A 21720-nucleotide genomic window follows, 5' to 3' on the forward strand; every position below is an offset into this window, starting at 1 on the left:
CAGCGCTCCGGGCACTGGCAAGGTCGCGCGTCCCAGTCTTGGGCACCGCGCTGCTGCTTCCTTTGCTCTCAGGCACACCCAAAGCTCCCTGATAAGCCCGGATGGTCACTGGTTCTGCCCTCTCCCTGATCCTGTGCGGGGATGGAGCACTGCTGAGCCTTCAGGAAGCTATTCCTGAAAACTTCCAGCATTCCAAGCTCCTTTGCCCTCCGTGGAAGCTTGCCATGGAATCCCTCACAGCTGCCTTCAGAGCATACTCAGCTCGGCTCTTCCAAATTCCAGGGGCTCCAGGCTGCTCAGCAAGATCTGCAACTCCACAGGGTTGTGGAACTGCACCTTCAGCACAGGCACCTTTCCAGCCTGATCTGCCCTTGTTCCTCTGTGTGTGTGTGCACAGAACACGGCGTGGAAGAGAACAGCAGCAGGGGCCTGTGTGTCCCAGGGCCCGGGATTTGCGCCGCTTCAGCTCCACAGAGATGCAGGTAAGGGGGAGAAACCAAACTGTTTATTAATGGAAGGGATGAGATGGGGGCCAAAAAAAGGGAATGGGCAGCGTTTGAGGGCTGGAGGGAGGAGCTGTCAACAGGGAGGGGGAAGGCAGCAGCTATGGGAGCTTGCAGCAGGCACAGCTGTGGCCAGCATCAGGTGTGCCTGGAGCTCCAGTGACATTGAGTCCTGCTGCTCTCTTCACTGTCTCCTGGTACTCTGCTTGGGACCCTGGTTCTCTGAATCCAGCAGATGACCTTAGTTCTGCACATCTTTGTCCAAAAATTGTCTGAATTTCCAGGTTAGTGGAGGATGGGCTGTCATCTTCGCTCATGGCTTCAAGGGCTGGAAGACAGATAAATTACCACAGTCAGAGACCAGGGGCTGTGTGACATCACAGAGATCTGTGTAACATCACAGGGGCTGTGTGGCATAACAGGTCATGAGCGACATCACAGATCCTGTGTGACATCACAGAGACATCCATGCGACATCACAGAGTGCTGTGTGATGTCACAGGGGCTATGTGACTTCACAGATCCTGTGTGACATCACAGAGATGTCCGTGTGACATCACAGAGAGCTGTGTGACATCACAGAGATGTCCGTGTGACATCGCAGAGGGCTGTATGATCTTGCAACTTCTGGAAGATGGAGTATCACCCACTCTGTATTGCCCGGAGCACATGCAATGTTTGAAGTGCCAGCTCTGACATGGCACTACTGACATCCTCTGTCAGGCATTGAAGGGCTGCAAGAGAGAGGAGCAGAGCCATGGTCAGATCCTGACTCTGCGGGGAGCCGAGGGGAGCCCGCCCTGCCAGGGCCATCCCAGCCGGCTCTTGCCATGGCCGGGAGGGATCAGGGACCAAGGGGATCAGCCCGAAGCTGCTGGCCACGCATGCCCCACGTGTCCCTGAAATCTCTGTGTGCTCTACCTAGGAGAGCAGAGCTCTCCACAGCCGGGGCAGGGCTTGCAGCTCGCCCCGCCAGCCCCCGCTGTCAGCCCGCTCCCCTGTCTCACCATTGAGGATCAGCTGGAGCTTTTCCTGCTGTCCCCTCAAGTTCTGCCTGGCCATCCCTGGGAACACAGAGCCTGTCAGGCCCAGCGGCACAGCTCCCTGCCAGCGGCGCTGCCAGCCCTGTGCCCACACGCCCTCCTGGCCCGGCTCGTGGCTCACCCATGAACCTGACGGCGCCTCTCGCAGGGGCTCCTGTGGGCTCTGCAGGTAGGGCAGGGCCCGGCGCAGGTGCTCGGCCACGCTGCTGCTGTCCTCTGCCAGCTGCAGAGAGCGGCAGGAGGGAAGGGTTGGCCCCGCAGCCCCGCCGGGCCGGGGCTCCATGGGCACCCGGCTCGGGCCGCAGGAGCCTGGAGCAGAGCCCGCGCGGCCTCGGGCTGCAGCAGCGGGCAGGGGCACAGCTGCCAGCCCGCACACCGAGCACCACGCTCAGGGGGCTTCTCCAGGCTGGGGCTGCGGCTTCCCGGCCCTCCTTACCAGGCACTCGGTGAACTTCCACAGCTTCTGGTTCTTCAGCAGCTTTTCCGTCCTCTTCAGGAACTCGGCCGCACAAAGCAGCGTTTCCTGAGAAGCCTGGAGAGCAGCAGAGACGCGGAGATGGCCCCACAGCCCAGGGCGCAGGACCCGTCCCTGTGCCAGGGCCTGGAGGAGGCTGCAGCCTGCGAGGTGCCAGGGCAGGAGGCAGCCCAGCCCCTGCCAGGGGAACAGCAGCAGCTGCCAAGTCCTCACCTCTGCCACTCACTGGTTCTCATCATGGCAGTGGAAGGAGAGTGGCAGCAGGCTCTGGTGCACGTTTGTCTTCAGGGATTCATTTTCCTTTTCCTGTGGAAGTGTCACCACTCTTCAGAAGAGCAGTATGGAGAGCAGCTGCACTTGGCTATTGTCCTGTATGAAGGGAAGAAAAAGAGACCTCAGCATTGGCTGCATGGGGCTCAGCTTTGTGCAGGGCTGCAAATCCACAGGGCACAAAGTGTCTGGGCAGCAGCCAGTGGCCGTGGCTGGGGGCAGTGAGCCTTATGTGGTCAAGGAGTGGCAGAAGCACCTCAACCAGCTGCAGTGTGATGGGGCTGGGTATCAGCATGTCCTTGTCCAAGATGATAAAGTTGAGGAGCATGGCTGTCATGCTAACTGTCTCTCCATCCGCATCCCACAGGAGCTCCACAAAACTTTCAGTCAGGCTCCACATTTTTTCTCTCTGTGAGGAACACAAGTTTGTGAAATGCCATCCTGCTGCTGCAGGGCCTAGAGGCCAAAGGGCTGTTCCAAAGCACTTGGGCAGCTGAAGCGGGAGGCAGGAGAGCTGGGAGCAGCTGGCCCAGCGCCCAAAGACCAGCCAAGCCCAAGCAACTGCATTCCTGAGCGCAGCCTCTGCCCCTGCCCCCTTCTCACCATGGAGGGATCATTGATGAGCTCGAGAAGGGCCCTGAGCGCCAGGTGATGCCTCTCCTTGCACTCGCTCCTCAGGTGCCTTGACAAGATTTGCAGGACTCTGTCAGCATCGCGTTCACTCAATTCCAGGCACTCGAGGACCTGAAAGGCACAGGGCAGTGACAGGGGACCGGCCGGTGGGAGCCCAGAACCGCACAGGGCTGAGCCCAGGCAGCAGCACAGGGCGTGGGCACCGTCCCAGGCACTGCGGCCAAGAGAGGGCAGAGAGCCGGGAGGCAGCTCAGCGAGGCAGCGCTGGCCTTCAGGCTCACCTCCACAAAGAACGCCAGGGAGGGCAGCTCCCAGCGTGGCTCCTGTGTGCTGAGCAGCCGGAGCAGGTAGCGAGCGATCTGAGAGCACAAGGGGATGGACACACAGGACATCTCCCTGGCAGGAGACAAAGTAACCAAGACTGTGGGCCAGGGGGACAAACCTCTCCCAGGACTGACTCACAGAGGTCTGGTCTTTCCCCAGCATCCTGCAAGGGGCCCTGGGCTATTTGGGAGGCGGCTCCTTGTGGGCACCCTCCTCTCCCAGCCTTTTTCAGTCTGCTTGGCTGTCCCTCGGTGACAAGGCCCTCTGGCCCATGACCACAGGGACTGTGTGGGGCACCCCAGGCACAGAGCACAAATGTCAGAGGCAGCAGTGTGAAGGGGGTCTCACCTGCCCAGCAGACCCACGACATAGTGGTGGGTGTCAGCACAGAGCAGTGTGTCCCAGCCACACTTGTGTTCCATTGCCACCACCACATCCTCGTGCTGCATTTGGCAGAGCAGGGACTTCAGGGTCCGCACTGCAAACCTGTGCGCAGAGCAAAGCCCAGGTCACACTGGGAGCACTGGCTCCTGCCCAGGGATGTGGCAAGGACAGGAGGACTGGGATGGAGCACCTGCTGGGGCTGGTGGTAAGGCCGTATTGCTGCTGACATCCCTTCCAGAAGGTATCGACCTCCTCTGGCATATCCAGAGTGCTGAAGAGCACTTGGAAGAGCAGATGGACAAACAGGCGGGGGAAATACACGGTCACCATCTGTGGGACACAGGGCAACTGGAGGATCTTCCACATCACCTCAGTTGCCTGCAAAGGACAGAGCAGCCCGAGACAGCGCTCAGTGCCGAGGTGTCCATTTGGCAGGGCCCGAGCACGGGAGGGAGAGGCCCGGAGAGACGCAGGGGGAGCATCGGGCCTGGTGGCCCCGAAGCTGCCCCGAGGCCAGGTTTCAGCCCAGCGCCTGAGGCAGGGAGACGCCGTGGGGGAGGGAGGATGGAGAGCTGCTGGAGGGGTGGCCTTGGGGCCAGCAAAGGCAGAAACTCACAGACAGGGCAAGGACAGCCGTGTGGTCCCCATCGGAGGTGCACGTGCTGTGCTCTGGCCAGCTCCCCGGCACATCAAGGAGTTCGAGCATGGCCGGCTCTGCAGTCCTGGGCGAGCACGATGCTCTTCCACATGGCCAAAGCAGCTCTGTGGGGTCAGAGCTCTGTCTCAGAGGAGTCTGGGACACAGCAGCGTGGCCTGGGCGGCAGCGGGGAGCTGAGCTGCTCTGCCAGCCCTGCCTCTGCCCACTGCCCCTCCCTGGCAGCACGCAGGCAGCCCAGCCCTGTGGGGATTGGCCCCTGAGGGGCAGGGGGGAAGCATGGCAGCATGCTGGGGGGCTGGCAGGGGCCAGGGCTGGCAAAGGGAGCAGCCAGAGGGCCCTGGAATTCTCTGTTTGTCAGACACCTGGGACAGGCTGTACAGGGTGAAGGGCTGCTGAGCCTTGTGGACACGTGGGCCCTGTACCTGTCACACACTGGGGCCACACGCAGGAGAGCCATCACCACGTCAGAGGGCTGTGCCTCTGTCAGATCCAGAAGGGGCCTGTACAGATTGTACTCAGGAAACTCATTGGCCACGAGGATGTACCTCACCATGGCGGGCACCTGGAGAAGGCAGGGGAGACTTGGAAAGCTGCCAGAGGAAGGAATGTGCCCAGCTGCCCCAGAGAAGTGCTTCCCTTGCCACCACACTGCCATGGCCTCAAAGGCTTCCAGGGAACAGCAGGTGTGGCTTGGGAGGCCACGCAATTGCTGGGAGGATCAAACCCGGGCCACAGGCTGCTCACTTGCTTTGGGCTGGAAGGACCCTCCTCCACAAGCATATCCAGCAGGGCAGCACTGGTCTTGCTTTTGAAAATGGGAGAGTACGCTCTGACCACAGTGCCCATGACGCTGCTCTCTTCCTCCCGAATCCTCTTCATGAATTTGCAAACCATCTGTAGCAGAAGGGCAAGAAGCCTGGGATGTTGCATGGAGTGCTCCGAGCACAGTGCTGGGCTGAGCAGTGCCAGCAGGCCCAGCCCAGGTGGGGATGGCTGCAGGTACCTGCGCTGTTCTGCGGAAGCGGCCACGGGTGCGTTCCTGCTCTCGTGTGCGCTGCACGGCTGCACCTGGCAAAGAGCGAGCGCAGCCCGAGCTGAGGGGCTGCGGGAGAGGCCGGAGAACACAGCCCAGCCCTGCGCTGCCCAGGCAGGGACAGCCCCGCGCCGCCCCAGGGCATGGAGCACTGCTGTGGGGTGTCTGCCCGGCCCCTATTCCATCCTGTCCATGGGCATGGCCCCAGGGGATGGGATGGGATGGGATGGGATGGGATGGGATGGGATGGGATGGGATGGGATGGGATGGGATGGGATGGGATGGGATGGGATGGGATGGGATGGGATGGGATGGGATGGGATGGGATGGGATGGGATGGGATGGGATGGGATGGGATGGGATGGGATGGGATGGGATGGGATGGGATGGGGCCAAGCTGGCTGCAGGCACCAGCCCTGTGGCCCAGCTCTGCCACTCACCCTTCTGTGGTAGCTGGAACTGCTCCACCTCTTCAGGCTGCTGTGCTGGGGCAGCTCCAGGGCCTTCTTTCTCCTCCTTCCCCCAAGCCAGCTTGGGCACGCTCGCAGGTCTGTGCTCTATGTCACTGCCTGGATTCATGGCTACTTGCAGGAGAAGGTGGCTCGGAAAAGGTCCGAGTCAGCAAGTGCTGCAGTCGTGCCTTGAGGGCACCTGCAAGAGTGAAGTCTGGGCAAGGCTACAGGACAGCAAGTCCTGCACTCTGGTCTTGGGGGCTCCAGCCACAAGGACAGGAGACTCCTGTCAAGGACAGTGAAAGCAAATGCCACGGTCTGACCTCGAGGGCAGCTGCAGAAGAGATGCCTCGGGAAGGCCAGAGGTCACCAAGTGTTCTGGTCTGGCCATGAGGTCACCTGCAGGAGTAATACCTCGGGAAAGCTCTGGGTCAGCAAGGAACAAGTGGCTGTGCGAGGGCTCCTCACAGCACCGCTCTCTCCATCCTGTCTTGTCGCGTGCACAGAGCACTGTGGAGTGGCCTTGTCACTGCCAACACCTATGCCACAGCATGTCACAAAGGGCCCTTGGATACCCTGTCCCGTTCCATGCCATGGTGACCATGTTGCACCGTGTCACAAAGGGCCCTTGGATACCCTGTCCCATTCGATTCCACGGTGACCATGCTGCAGCGTGTCACAAAGGGCCCTTGGATACCCTGTCCCGTTCCATTCCACGGTGACCACGCTGCACCTTGTCACAAAGCGCCCTTGGATACCCTGTCCCGTTCCATACCACGGTGACCACGCTGCACCGTGTCACAAAGGGCCCTTGGATACCCTGTCCCGTTCCATACCACAGTGACCATGCTGCACCGTGTCACAAAGGGCCCTTGCACACTCTGCCTGGAGCGTAGGCTCTGGGTCGAGGGGCAGGCTCAGCATTGCCTGTCTGCAGGCCTCATTGGTGTTCTGCAGGGCGATTTGCTTCACCATGCCGTGCCTCAATCCCTCCTCTGGAACCTGTGCTTCAGCTGCCCTGTACAACCTGTCTATGAAACTAACGAAAGATTCCTGTGTCTCCTGCTTGAGAGAAAAACAGTTAACAACAGGACCACTGGGTCTTAACTTAAAAAATGCTTTTTCTGCCACCTTGGCAGTTGCTGCCAGTGCCCCTCTTGGAATCTTTTCCGCCTGTGTTGTTGCCACGTCCCACTCCCCCATCCCGCACAGATGATCAATGGTTAACATGCCTCCATCGGTGTCAGAGGAGGTCTCGGCTTTTGCCCAAAGCTGGGGTAATGCATCTCGTACCTCCCGCCTCCATGCGAATTCCCATACCAAAAACTCAGCTTGAGTAAGCAAGCACAAAAACAGAGCGCGCATGTCAGCAGGGACATACTCATTGGAGGAAACTGTGACTTTTAACAGCCCCCTAAAGTATTCACTTTCCCGGCCAAACTCCTTTTGGGCTTTGCAAACATCCCTAATCACAGCCTGTGGGATAGGGGCCCACTGTGCCAGGGGTCTGCCCCTCTGCCGCGGCATGTAGGTGACCGGTGCAGCAGAAAAGGCAAGCGGGGATTGCGGCAGGTCACGGCTTCCCCCCTCCCCCCCACTTCCTCCCGCACCCCCCCCCCCCTCAGGAATCGAGGCGTGGGAACCAGAGGGCGGGTCATGGGAATGGAGGGCGTAGGCAGGACCAGGGCTAGGGGGTGTGGCTGGTGTTACCTCACCCCTAGGGGCGAGGTCAGAGGGAGGACTGCTGAATGATTCATTAGGGGAGGTGCCAGAAGGGGGTGGAGGGGAGGGGTGGGTGGAGAAGTCTCGGGAGTGGGAGGGGTTGGCTGTAGGGTGAAAGGGGTCGTTGGGAGACAAAGCACGGAGGGAGGGGGATGGGCATGCCATGCGGTCCCCTCCATCTTGTGCCCTGGGGCAGGGAAGGGGATTATTTTGGGAAAGGTCAGGGAAAGGTTGTGGAGAGGGATCTGGGGTTTTAAAACTCACAACTTTACTACTATGGGGCAGGACTGTACAAAGAGAGCAACTTTGGGGAGGGGAAGGGTGCAGGGCGATGCCAGCATTGTCCTGTGATGGAACCTGGGGGTTGACAGAGAGGCCAGAATCTGCCTGCGGCTGGTTTTGCCGGGATGCCTGTCTGAGAATCCCCGGGCTAGGGAGAGAGGGATAGGAGAGGGAGTTTGGGGGATTTGGGGGGCTTCGGGGGATGCATTCGCCCTGGGGTGGCTCTGGCTTCCCTTCACAGTTATTTTTGACAATATTTCTCAATTGGATTGCCAGATGGATGAAAATTGAGAGGGACTGGTCGTCCTTTTGAGCAATTTCTTTTTCAACTCGGTCCCAGAATTGAATTTGGTACAAATTTGCCTGCGAGATGTCCTGGAAGGACTGCAGAAGCCACTGGGCAAAACGCTTAACGTCTGACTTTTTACATCTCTTTCCTCCTCCAACTAGAATTCCTAGGATTTGAACGTAAATTCTCTCATGCGACACAGACAATTTTGCACCCATTATGTCGATGTTAAAGTGTGTCGCGAACCTCGCGGCTGGTAAAATAACAAAAGAAAAAAAAAACCTCTATCGGAAAGCTAGGTAGCCTGCCCTTACACACTCCCTGCAGCGGGAGAAAAAATGTGGGATCTTATCGCCCCCTTGTGGGAGAAAGAGAAACCCACCCCAAAAGGAGAAGGGTGTACCCAGCCCAGGGGACCCCGGTAACTCACCACGGGTCCAGCGACGTCCGAAGGGGAAACGAAAAGCCCAGCTGCGAAGTTTTCGCCGTGGGGGGACCGAACTTCAGCGGTGCAAGCCAAAGCTGCAGGTCCAAGCCCTCTGGAAGCGCTGGCTCCTTAAAACGGAACCGCAGCTTGCGAGGGTGTTGTAACGTCCACGAGGTAAATCCACCAGCCTCTTGGGGCTCAGCGGTCCTCAGTCCGTGGCCTGGAGTTCCCAAGCCCCACATTGGGCGCCACAACTGCCGTAGTGCTCTCTTTTCCCCCCTTTGTCCCAGCTAGCTCTGTGGCGGAAGGGGAGCGCGGGCAGTCTCCGTCTTTTCTGGCGAGCCCTCGCGGGCGTCGGCCGGGGCTACGTGGGTCTGAGAGCAGAGGCGTGTCCCGCGGCGAATAAAGGGAGAGAGACTTTTCTCTCGCAGGCAGAATTCCGGTTTATTGCAGTTTGGCTGGGAAAGCAAAAACCGAAAAGACTGCGGCGTGCCGCGCTTGAGTTTGTTTGTGTCGCCTTGCCGGTCAGGGGCGGGGCGGCGTGCTCCAGAGCTGGCCGCAAGCCAGGGGAGGCGGCGCGCGGGGCTGCGGCGCGGTGGCCGACTCACGTGGGTGCCGTGGCGGGAGCGGCAGCTGCGGTCGCAGAGTGAAGCAGCCGCAGCAGGGTCGTCTGGAGCGGCGGTAGCAGCAGCAGCACGCGGGGGCCGGCAGAGAGAAAAGCCACGGCGGGGGAGCGGGGCAGCAGCAGCACGCAGGGGCCGGGAGAGAGAAAAGCCCGGGGCGTCCCTAGCCCGCAGGTTAAGTACTGAACAGGGGAAACCCGGGGCAGCCAATGGGGTAACGCCACGGGGGGTCTGAGGGCAGTGGGGTGCAGGGGTACATCCAATGGGGAATGGACAGGTGGAGGGTCCCAGGGTGTCTGCCGACCCTGCCGCGTGACTGACAGATGGCCTGAGATGTAAACACAATGACTCTGCACTTTCCCCGGAAGGCAAACCGCGGGGACAGATGGGAAAACCCAGGGGGTCGCTACAGAGCGCGGGGGGGGTACATGGAACGAACTTATACATAATAAAACATATAATAACACAATTCCACACCTGAGGGAAACCTGAGGGACACCTGGCACACCTGAGTGACACCTGGCACACCTGGGCACAGGTACATCACACCTGAGTAACACCTGAGTGACACCTGAGTGACCCCTGGACACAGGTGATGTCACACCTGGGTGGGTGCAGGGAGACAGAGCCACCTGTGCAGGGACACGGTGATGTCACGTGTATGACATCATAGTACCTGGGGGATGAGACAGCTGGGGAGGGGGGGAACATCACAACATCACAGCTGCTGAGGTGACACACACAGCAGGAGCCACAAGGAACACCTGGATCCCCCCAAATTACACCTGGGACACCCCCAAAACCACCTGGAAATGCCTCAGGGACACCTGGATCAACCCTGGGACATCTGAACTTCCCTCAAGGACAACTGGATCCCCCCAAAAACCACCTGGGCCTACCCAAAAACCACCTGGACCCACCCAGGATCTCCTGGACCCACCCCCCAAACTCACTGGGACCCCACTGAAACTCACCTGGTTTCCCCTCTAAATCCACCTGGGACCCCTAAAACGCACCAGGACTCCCCCAATACCCACTTGGAGCCACCCAGGAACACCTGGGATCCCCCAAACTTATTCGGACCACACAAAGCGCACCTGGAGCCCCCCAAAATCACAGGTGTGGTCCTGCTCCCCCACTCCCCTGGGTTTGAATTTTTGGGTCGATTTGTGGTGATTTTTGGTTTCCATTGATAAAAATCTATCTGGGGGCGGGGCCAAGGCTCATTTGGGGTGGGGTTTCAGGAGAGGGCGGGGCCAGAACCCGGAGCTGGGAACTCGGAGGGGCGGGGCCTGAGGGGGCGGGGCACTCGGTGGGCGTGTCCAGCAGCAAGGGGCGGGGCCAAAACACGGGGCGGGGTCTAAAGAGGGCGTGATCAGTGTCTGGGGGTTCGGCCTGCCCATTCCCAACCCCCCAAATTGCCCCGGACCCTCCCTCACCGCCCCTCCCCCACCCATGGGACACACCCCGAAACCTCCCCAGCCCCTCCCCCCTCAGCCCCCCCGAGCTGCTTTCACCTGGGAACCCCCAAATCTTTGGGAATTCTCACCTGGGACCTCCTAAAACTCCCCTGCACCCCTCCAAAATCTCCTCAGGACCCCACAAACCTCACCTGGGACCCCCAAACCTCACCTGGAACCCCCCAAATTCTCACCTGAGACCCCCAAACTTCTCCTAGGACCCCTAGACCTCACCTGGGCAGGTGGGAAACCCCAAATCCTTGGGAATTCTCACCTGGGACCCCCCAAACTTCACCTGGGACCCCCCAGACCTCACCTGGGAAACCCCAAACCCTCACCTAGGACCCCCCAAACCTCACCTGGGACTCCTCCAAAGCTCACCTGGGACCCCCAAAGCTCACCAAGGACCTCCTCAAAATCTCCTCAGGATCCCCCAAAAGCGGCCAAAGGTGAGGCGGGGCCGGGGCGATGACGTCACCTCTTCCTGTTTCCCCTCTCCGGCCCCGCCGCGTTCCCGCGTGTCCCCAACTGTCCCCGGCTGTGTCCCCTCCCCGGAGTGTCCCCAGCAGCCATGGAGCCCCGCGAGGTGCGACAATCCCGGCGGGGGGGCGGGAGGGGACAGGGGGGACACGGGGGTGGCAGAGGGGACAGAGGGGTGGCAGGGGGCTGGAGGGGATAGAGGGTGGTAGGAGGGAACAGGGGGGGACAGTGGGAGATGAGAGGGCAACAAAAGGGACAGAGGGGACAGCAGAGCCCCCCAGGGAGGGGACAAACAGGACCACAGGAGGGCACAGGGGCCACTGTAGGAGGCCACAACTGCCACCAGGCCCCTGACACCTCCCGTGTACCATCCCCAGCTGTCCTCCCACGAGGTGCTGGAGGCGATGGTGGCTGTGGTGGCCACACTGGGCGAGCTGGTGGCCACCCTGAGAGAACTGATGGCCACCGTGTCCAGGCCGCACAGGGACGTTCTGCTGGCCGTGTCCCCAGAGTTCCTGTGGGTGGCTGTGGGAACCTTGATCTTTCACCTCCAGGACGCCCTGCGCTACTACCTTGTCCCCTCCCTGGGCCACCGCCCTGTCCCCTCCCTGGGCTGGACCCTGGCCAACCTCGGGGACACCCCAGGGACCACCTGGGCCTGTGTGAGAGCCCTGGCCAGCGCCAGGCGTGTGCTGGACAGGCTCATGGACAGCTGGGCCCGGCTGGCCAAGGCAGCCACCGAGCTCCGCGACGCCTGCAGGGATGCGGCCACCGGGAGGGGACAGCGGCTGGAGCTGCACCTGGGGCTGCTGGGGGACTTGGTGGCCGCGTGTGACGAAGCCACCGCGTTCCCCCGGGAGCTGCAGCGCCGGCTCAGGGACATCGAGGCTGCCCTGGAGGGGAAAATGGAGGTGTCCCGATTTCCGTGCGGCCTTGGTGGCCACAGCGGCCGAGGCTGAGCAGCTGTGGGAGGCCAGTGCCCGCCTGGCCAGGCGACACCTGCTGGGGACACCTGGGGACATCAACACCCTCTTCTTCTGTCCCTCTCCTGGCCACGGTGGCTGTGCAGTGGCCGAGCGGTGCCAAAGAGCCATGGAGGACATCCCGAGGCTGCTGTGCACAGAGCAACATCACCACTGGGCCGTCATCAGGCCGGTGTCACCTCGGCAGAGACTCGGGGACATTCTGAGGGCACTTTGGGAGCACTTGGGGACACTTTGGGAAGGCGTGTGGCGACGCTGGTGGGGGCGGGGGGTGAACGAGCCTCCCCTCAGTGCCTTGCAGGAGACCCGGCTGTGATTTGGGGGCCGGGGGGGTCCCCAGGCAGCCCCCGCTGCTGAGCACTGACCCTGCCCCGGGGGGCGCCGGGACCCCCCAAAAACCACACCCGCACCCCCTTCAGTGCCCCCGAACCCCCCTCGAGCACTGACCCCCCCTCACCGGGCACTGGGACGAGTGGAGATCCCCTCTCGGTTTTCTGGGGGTTGAGATGACCCCAAGATTGTGAAAAGTCCTTTTCTCCCAGCCCGCGCGGGCAGAGAAGGAGTCGAGATGCGGAGCTTTGCTTCTCAGGGTCATTTATTTTCCCTTTTCTCTAACAGCTTTGTCCGCTCTGCTGAGCTCTGTCTAGCAGGTCGGTCTGTGGCAGTCTCCCTGCCCTCAGGGCACTGTTTGCCTTCTACGCTAAAAACTACCTGGACTGTGTTTACAATAACGTGCCAATATCTATCATTTATGTTGGACAGTGTGTCTCTACCTTCAACCAACAGAAAAGTGTCACCATCACAGCAAGACATGGAGGGCAAAAAGAAGGAGAAGAAGGTCAGGACACACCCAGATCCCTTCACCTTGTCCCATTGAACCCCATATTTTAAAATGTTAAAATTCTACTTTTCCACCCTGTGTTAATTCACCTACCACGCTACTCAAACCCTTGTGCCTTGTAATTCCTCATGCAAAGTTGGCAATTTTCTCCAGGAGCTAAAACCACAGCCACCGGTGTTCTTGACACCATGCCAAGGTCTCCGAGGCCCCTGCCAGGGTCTCGAGCTATCCAGGGCAGCCAGAGGGATGTCCTGGATTCTGACACCCCCCAGTTACCGAGCGGTGGGAGCCCCCCGGGCACTGCCCCCCCCTCACCAAGCACTGGGATAGGGACTGGACCCCCCTCGAACCCTGGGAACCCCACAAGCACCAGGACCCCCCAGGCAGCGCCACCCCCGTGCACCGGGACAGGGACCGGGCCCCCCTCGTGCACCGACCCCGCTGAGCACTGGGCCCGGACCCCCTTTGTGCCCCCCATCCATGACGGAGGTTCCATCCCCTCCGCTTTGACCCCCCCAGAGCTGCGGGACCCCCAGGAACAGTGCAGGGACTGTGGGGGACCCCAAGGGCTGGGGGGACACAAGGGCTTCACCAGCACTAGGGGAATCCCCTACGGTTTGGTCCTTCCCCCCCCCCGTTATCTCCCAAGGCCCCCTATTATCATCAGGGTCCCCCCCAATTTACTGGGATCCCCCCATTCACTGCTTCCCCCCTTCACCAAGCCCCCAAAATCGCTGGGAACCCCCGAGCTATGAGCCCCCCCCCCAGTGCACCAGGACCCCCCACTCACCTCCCATCCCCCATCCATGGGAACCCACCCAAATCACAGCAGCACAAGGAGAAGAAGCCAACACCTTCCCCACACCCAGCATGGATCACCAGGACCACGGATCAGCAGGGCTCTGCCCAACGGGGGTCACTGGGGATCATCCAGCCCGGATCCTCCCATGGGGGATGGAGCTGGAGCAGCGCACCAAGCTCTTTCCTCACTCTCTTCCCTCACTCCAAGCTCTTCCCTCACTCCAAGCTCTTCTCTCACTCTCTTCCCTCACTCCAAGCTCTTCCCTCACTTGGGGCCCTCACAGGGCTTCCCTTAGTGGTGCCTCTGTTGGTGTTTGGTAAAGGTGGAGCTCTGTGCGAAGCTCTTCCCACACTTCCCACACTCGTAGGGCCTCTCCCCGGTGTGGATGCGCCGGTGCACGGTGAGGTGGGAGTTGCGGTTGAAGCCATCCCCGCAGTCGGGGCAGCGGAAGGGCCTCTCCTCTGTGTGAATCCGCTCATGTTTGAGGAGACGGGAGCTGGTCAGAAACCTCTTCCCACACTGGGGACACTCGTAGGGCCTCTCCCTGGTGTGGATGCGCTGGTGTGTTCTCAGGCCTGAGCTCCGCCCAAAGCTCTTCCCACATTCCAAGCACTCATAGGGCCGTTCCCCAGTGTGGATCACCAGGTGCTTGATCAGGCAAGTACTGTCTTTGAAACCCTTCCCACACTTCCCACACTCGTAGGGCCTCTCCCCGGTGTGGATGCGCCGGTGCACGGTGAGGTTGGAGTTGCGGTTGAAGCCCTTCCCACAGTCGGGGCAGCGGAAGGGCCTCTCCTCTGTGTGAATCCGCTCATGTACGAGGAGATCGGAGCTGGTCCGAAACCTCTTCCCACACTCCCCACACTCATAGGGCCTCTCCCCAGTGTGGATCCTCTGGTGCCGGATCAGGTGGGAGCTCCAGCTGAAACCCTGCCCACATTCCAAGCACTTGTGGGGCTTCTCCCTGCCATGAGGCTTCTTCACCAGCTCCGAGCTCCGGCTGGATCTCCGCCCACGTTCCTGGCTCAGGGGGGCTCTTTCCTCCCCGCAGCTCCCTGGGCTGGGTTTGCAGCTCCTCCTCCTGCAGCATCTCCGGGGCTTTTCCTCCTCCTCCATCCAGACACACGCAGGGAATGAAAAATCCTGGTTTGGGGAAAAAAACAAGAGGAGAGCATCTTGGACTGGAGGTCCCTCCTTGCTCCAGTTTATCTCAGGAAGTCATTAGGAATCTTGTGTCTGTAAGAACCTCCAAAACACCAAGATTTAGCCCAAAAATCGCACAAACTTTAAGATACAGATCAAAAAACTCCGCAAACATCACAAGTCAGCAAAAACCTCCTCCAAAACATAAAGATTCAGCTGCCACATAAAAACCAAAGCACCAACATTTAGCCCACGAAAGCTCAGAAACACCAAGATTCACCCTGTGAAAAGCCTGGATCCCCCTCCACAGTCACCTGCTGCATGTGGGGGGAGAAACGCTCCTGGGGCTGGGAGAGGCTGCAGACACAGGGAGGGGTGGAACCTTCTGCTGCTTCCTCCTTCTGCTCATCCTCCTCCTCCTCCTCCTCCTCCTCCTCCTCCTCGTCTTGTGTCTCTACCCTTCCTCACACTCCTCTTCCTCCTGCTATTCCTCCTTCTCCTGCACAATCCCACCTTCTCCTGCCACCTGCATCGTTTGACCATTCTGTTCCTCAAGCCTGCTTCTCCTTCCCTTCTCCTCCTGCCCCCAGGCCCAGCACCCACTGCCGGCTCCCTCTTCCCCCCAGACCCACAGCATCCCAGCCGAGGGGCAGGGATGGAGCTGGGGCAGGTCGGGCTGGGGCAGCGCTGGGCTCTCGGCCGCTCCCGCCCGCACTCGGTCCCCACTGCAGCCGCTCCCGCCAGGACAGCGCGGGGGGGCCCGGCCTTGGCGCTGCCCCACTCCCACCTCCCCAAATTCCCCTCGCGGGGGCGATGGGGCCGAGGGGGGGAGTCCAGTTGGGGAAGGCTCAGAGGGCCAGGGAGCTGTAAACAAGGGAGTGACAGGAGAAGGAATCGGTTTCAGAAAATGTTATTAATTGATGACACAGACTGCTGCTCAGCCAAGGCCCTGCTCTATTTATGAACTTCCAGAAGAACAACAAAGACTTAACAGAGCCATGAATATCATTTGCTATAAAAAAGCAGGGAGCATATTAAGGGAGTATGTAGTAGGTGGATTGGGAAGTCTGTAGCTGTCAAGTACTTCAGCCAGTGGAGAAAGCAGAGGGAGATGTGGCCAGGAGAATTAGGATGAAAAGGAGGCTGTGTCCTCCAACAATTGGAGAGATCCCATGGGGAATGTCCCATGGCCTCTCCCATTTTTAGAAATGAAATTAGTTTCACAGGACTCCTCTGTCTGCTTTGTGGAGAGAATCCTCTGGTGATGTCAATTTTTCGGCACACCCTGGGGCAGGGAGTGCAGCTGAAGGTGCCTCACCCACTTTGGGTGATCGGCTCCCTTGGCTGGCAGTGGCACCAGGGATTGATTGGGGACCCGGGAGTGACCAGGAGACAGATGAATGACACATCAGGGGGGTCTGTGAAGAGTCAGCAGGGAGAGAGCACTGAAAATCTCATCAGTGAGTGCCCTGGGATCTTCGGGGAGTGAACATGGCAGGGCACCCATGGAGGGGAGAAAAGGGAAAGCCAGGGAGGGCTCCTGGCCAAAGGGAGGATGATCCCAAAATGTCTCTGAAGGGTCCCTTGGGAGAATGCTGAGGTAGTTTGCACATTCCCCCAGAGGTAATTAAGGACATGGACACACAGGGAGGGCAATAAGGGAAGGGGAGAAGGGATTTGGACAACAGGGGATGGATGGTGTTGGTGTGCTGGGAAGAGATTGGGTGAAGGGGAGTGTGCAGCAATATGGTTCAGGCAAGAAGCAGCAGGAGGAATGTGTGTGGTAAGAAAAAGAATGATGGAAAAGAGGAGGAAGAGAACAATACAGAGGACTGAGATTTTTTTCAGCATGGTCTAATCCTGACAGTTTGCCAGCTGATACTTTGAATTCCCAGGAGAGGAAAAGCAGGAGGTCAGGATGTCAGGGGTTTCTCTGTGGTGGGCAGCGGCAGCAGCGGGCGCAGAGGTGCGGGACCGGGAGCAGGGCTGGGGGCCTGTGGGGAGCTGCGGGGCCGGGCCGGGGCTGTGGGGCAGCCGGGGCTCAGCGCCGGGCGCTGCCTGAGCCCACCAGCCCCGGGCAGGGCCGGCAGTGGCCCCCGGCCCCCAGGAGGCTGCGGGACGCCCCGGCCGCTGCCCGGCCCCGGGGAGCTGCCGGCCCTGCCCGCCGGGGGGGCCGCCTTTGGACACTGTGGCAGGACAGGCACCGGCTCTGCCATCCGGGCTGTGCAGGGGACCCTGAGCACAAGGAGCAAAACAAAGGAACATCTGGGAAATGCAGAGTGCACATGGAAAGTTCAGGATTTTCTGTGAAGGATTTGGCTTGGGTCCCTGCAGAAAGGAAAGATTTTGCAGAAAGCTCAGCAGCTCTCAGAGGATGAGCACCCACAGGCAGTGACCGGGGCTGCAGGAGTGGCAGAAGAAGGCCCTGCAGCACTTGGGCACAAAGGCACAGCAGCTGAAGGCAAGAAGGGATGAGCAAAAGGCCAAGCTGAAGGCAAAGGCCATGGCAGAGTTCCCACAGCCCCTGAGGGACCAACCCCAGGGCCCAAGGGGGCCCCAGCACCCAGGGGATGGCGTCGGCCACAAGCACCTGGCAGAGGCATTGCCCTCCTGGCCAGGGCAGAGCCCACCCAAACAGCCCCTGGGAAGGAGTCAGGGCTCCAGCTGCAGCCCACAAGGACACTGCAAGCACAGACAGCAGCACCCTCAGGAGGAGCGAGTCCACCCCTGCATGGACATGGATTGTCAGGGCTCTCTGAGCTCCCATCCCACCGGGGACCCACCACACTGCAGCCCTGGAGAACATCCAGGCTGGGTCTGCATCAAGAGGAGGCCTCTCCTGATGGACACAGGGGCCTCTCCATCCACTCTGAATCTTACACCTAAGGGGGGAACATTGTAAAGGAGTGTTTTCATTATTAAGGGAATAACTGGGAAAGCTGAGCTGGTGTCATTTGTTCAATTAGGAGCTGTGGGAGGTTAATTTGAACTAAACTATTTTTTTTCTCTTCCTACTGTGATTGTAATTATCTAGGAAGGAATTTGATGATGGCATTGTAATATTGTAAAAGGTGATACAGAGGCTATTGCTGCTGTACCTTTGTGTCAAATGTCTGGACTTTTTAACCCCAGACAGCCTCCATGCTGTGGTATGGACAGGAGAAAGAGAGCAAAACCTGAGAAAATGAACAACCAAAAATATTGATGCCTCAGCTGTGGCTCTTCCAGATTTAGAAAAGAAATTGGAATTGTAGGTAAATGTTCAACAGGGCCATGCCAAAGGAATTCCTGGGCCAACAAGTTTCACCCAGTGGCCACAGTGGCCTCATTGTCTGCAGAATTTTTCAGCCACAGCTTCAACAGGAACCGAGGCCCAAAACCTGATGACAACAGGATCTCCAACTGTTCCAGTCTGCCATCAAGTTCAAGCTTTGATAACCAAAAGAGCCTCGCAATGGATGAGCAGTGCTCGGTTATTACAGTGTAAAACTTGTTCAGTGGCACAGGAGGATTCAGAACTGAGGACAGGGGAAGGGTTTAACCCAGCCTCCTGTTTGAACAGCCCCCAGAGGGGCTGGGAAGAAACCCAGCACTGCATTCAAGTGACAGAGCTCCAGACCCAGCCTGGGGGAGGTTCAGGAGACATTGCCTGGCCTGAGGCAGAAAATGTCTTTGTGGATGGCTCTTCAAGGGCAGCAGAAGGGAAAAGAATCCCAAGACAGGCTGTTATTGAGGAAAGGGAATCAGACAAAGCCCAGGTTACCCCCCATGGTCAGCTCAACCGGCACAGCTGTGTGTGCTTGTAAGAGCCTGGAACTGAAATGCCCTGAGCAGGAAGGCTTCAATATCTTCTGGTGACACCATCTCACCTAACAGGGGGGCAAAAGCAATTCTGATTGCTCAGCAGCCACTGGATCACTTATTAAGGTATTTCTAAAAGACATTACTCCAATAAAAGGTATTGTGGAAGCAACAGACACAGACAGCAGAACTCATTTTCCAGGAAAGATCCTCCAGGAGGTTATGGCAGCTTTAGGAATACAATGGGACCTCCAGAACCCCTGGCACCCCCAGAGCTCAGGCTGGGTACAAAGAATGAAAGGGGAAAGAAAGAAACACCTTTGGAAGCTGGGGATAGAAACCAAGATGCCATGGGTACGGCTTTTGCCATTGGCTTGGGCAAGAAGAAGAGCCAGACCCAGGGCACATATTGAATTCTCTCCCCGGGTATTAATCTTGCGAATTCCTTACCCTGGGAATTCTCCACCTAGTGCAGGGTGGAGATAAGGGACGCACATTTAAAGCAGTCTGTGGCCAGAATCCTGTCTCTAGTGCCATCTCTCCCCCAGGAAGCTGGGCTGGCACAGAGCCTGCCTTGGCACTTTGCTGTTGCCAACATCCAAGCAGGACATCGGCCCACACATCCTCTGCTGAAATCCTCGGCCTGGCCACCCTCCTTTGGCAGCTCCAGCCACCGGGGACAGCCCTTGCTGCCACTGCTGCAGCTTCAGCGCTCTCTGGGCCTGCCCTGCCACAGCTGCTGGGCAAGAGCACGGGACAATTCCACTCTGGCTCTCACTTACACTCACACACTGCCCTGCCTGCCATGGCATTGATGGAAAATACACCAGCTCACAGACTTTAACATTGTTAACCTTTCATTTCTCTACTCAGGCTTGCTTTGCCTTGGCCTTGGGGGAAGAAATGTTAAAGAATTTGTTAAGGGATGTTACACCACTCAATGGAGATGAGTTTAACATCTCAACACACTGGGAATGGCCCAAAAGATACCCACAAAGATAACACCCAGCAGCAAACCTTCAACCCCAGCAGCAAACAGCAACCAACACCTACCCCAGACACTGCCAGGGCTGCAGACACCTGGTCTGCAAAAGGCTGAGAAGGAAATCCAGCACTTCCCACCTCATTAACAGCTGAAGCAAAGAAATCTGCACAACTTGAAACTACAGAACATTAAACCAGTGGATTTAGATTGCTTTAGACTGTATTAAATTAGGGAAAAATCGAGTAAAACCCATGTGTCATGGAACGGTTTTCTCTGCACACCCGGGCTATGTGGGGATGGAATTATTTCTGTTGCACATCCTGGCCAAAGTCAAGAAATGCCTTTACTCTAACACTAAACATATTGGTGGAGTTTTTCGTTTTCCTGCAGCTTCAGTGCAAAGTATATAGCATGAGAATATTTTTTAAAATAATCCTACTTCTATGTCGCTGGTTAGGTTTGGTCAGGGATGTGAGAATGAGTTTTTACTCTGAGAAGAACGAGAAAAAAATTAATGGCCTTGGAACTTTTTTGTGTGTTTTTGTTTCGCTTTTAGCGATGCCAAAATTTTGGTCAGGGTTTTTTGACATTCACCTTTAGGCTGCATTTTGCAAAACTAGAAGAGATTTAAAGGTGCCCTTTTAACTCATAAACATTAAACAGAGGATTTGAAGGGGAAAAAAAAAGCAGCAGGTTTTAGGGGGGCACATGTGAGGCTGCTGAAGCTGCTCTGGAAGAGAAGCTGCATTCCAGGCACCCAGGAGAGGAGCTTTAGATATGCAAATTAACACTGCTGGGGCAGAGTGGGGACAATGTACCTGGCTCTTCTTGCCTGGGGCAGGAATTGGCTGATTCCCTCTGCCCCTCACCCCAAGCTCTGCCTGCTTGCACAGATGGAATCTGCACGGCTGAAGGCAGAGCCCATGGTGAGGATCTGACTCTGAAACAGAAATGGCTGAGGCTGCAAAGGGAAACAGCAAATGGAGAATGTTGTGAAAACTTCACTAAAATAAGGGGGGGAGGTTAATCCCCCTGCCCACTCCAACATCTGCTGCCACTGTCTGTGCTGTACAGGGTGTATCAGAGCACTGGGGCTTTTGCTAGAACAAGTTCAGGGAAATTAGTTGGAATTCAAGTATTTGATGCTGTATTTAGAAAAATGCAGTCATTCATGCAGCCCCAGCTTGAGGGAGCACCCAGAAATGGGGAAAAGATGAAGGGCCACCAGAACAGACCCTACAACACCATGGGCCAGCCGCTGGGAACCCAAACCAATTCATATCAGGAGACAGAGAACTCATTTATCATTTCAATGGCATCATTAGATTACAAGCTGCCCTCAAAAGAAGAAGCACCCAGACAGCTCCAGCTCCTGACCTTCCTGAAATGATGAACACAACATTTCACATGGGGATGGGATCAGATTATCTGTGAGCAGAAAAAACAGGAGTTTGTGGAAAAACAAATGGCCCAAACTGCTGTTGGCAAAGAGATGACAAAGGTAAAGTGGTGAAAAAGACAACAAAGGAAATAGGAGAGAAGTTTATGTATTGGTCCAAACATGGAAAGGATGGGAATGGGACACGCTTTCGTGGCTCCCCGGCACACCAGGGGTTAAACGAATGCTGCTTCTCCTCTTCTGTGCCGCAGCAACTCTCATCTTTTTACCATGCTCCACACCTTGGCATTGCAGCTCATCCAGCAGCTGAGCCAGGGGATGCAGGTGGCAGCCAGGCCTCCTGATCCACAAACGGCCACAAAAGGACACGGAATGAGGGCACCGAGAACAATCCCAAAACCAAAGAGGACCCGGGAAGAACAAAACAGAGTCAAGGACTTAATCTGCCTGGAGATAGGGCCAGGCACTTGTAGATAAGGAAGCTACGGGAGAAACCCTCAGTTCCAATAAATGTTAAAAATTGACCCAGACAGCTACTCAAAGTCCCGCTAAATTCCCAAACTTCGAGGAGAAGAACAAAGGCTTAACAGAGCCATGAATATCGGCTGTTATACAAAAGGAGGGTGCATATTAACGAGGAGAGACAGCAGGCGCATCGGGAAGTCTGAACCTTCCAAGGACCTCAGCCCGTGGGCAAAGGCAGAGGGA

General features: G+C 57.9%; 2 protein-coding genes across 2 annotated transcripts in view; one reads left to right on the forward strand and one right to left on the reverse strand.

Moving 5' to 3' along the window:
- LOC140681563 (uncharacterized) overlaps positions 1–21720 on the forward strand; it is a 305451-nt gene that overhangs the window by 139901 nt on the left and 143830 nt on the right. The gene's annotated exons all lie outside the window — the stretch shown is intronic.
- Positions 1–21720, reverse strand: part of LOC140681562 (uncharacterized) — a 422013-nt gene that overhangs the window by 66557 nt on the left and 333736 nt on the right. The window contains 1 exon segment of the mRNA XM_072921494.1: positions 13986–14648. Within this exon segment, the coding sequence (XP_072777595.1) occupies positions 13986–14648 (663 nt within the window).

The sequence above is a fragment of the Taeniopygia guttata genome, chromosome 37 (genome assembly GCF_048771995.1).
Source record: "Taeniopygia guttata chromosome 37, bTaeGut7.mat, whole genome shotgun sequence".
NCBI lineage: Eukaryota > Metazoa > Chordata > Aves > Passeriformes > Estrildidae > Taeniopygia > Taeniopygia guttata.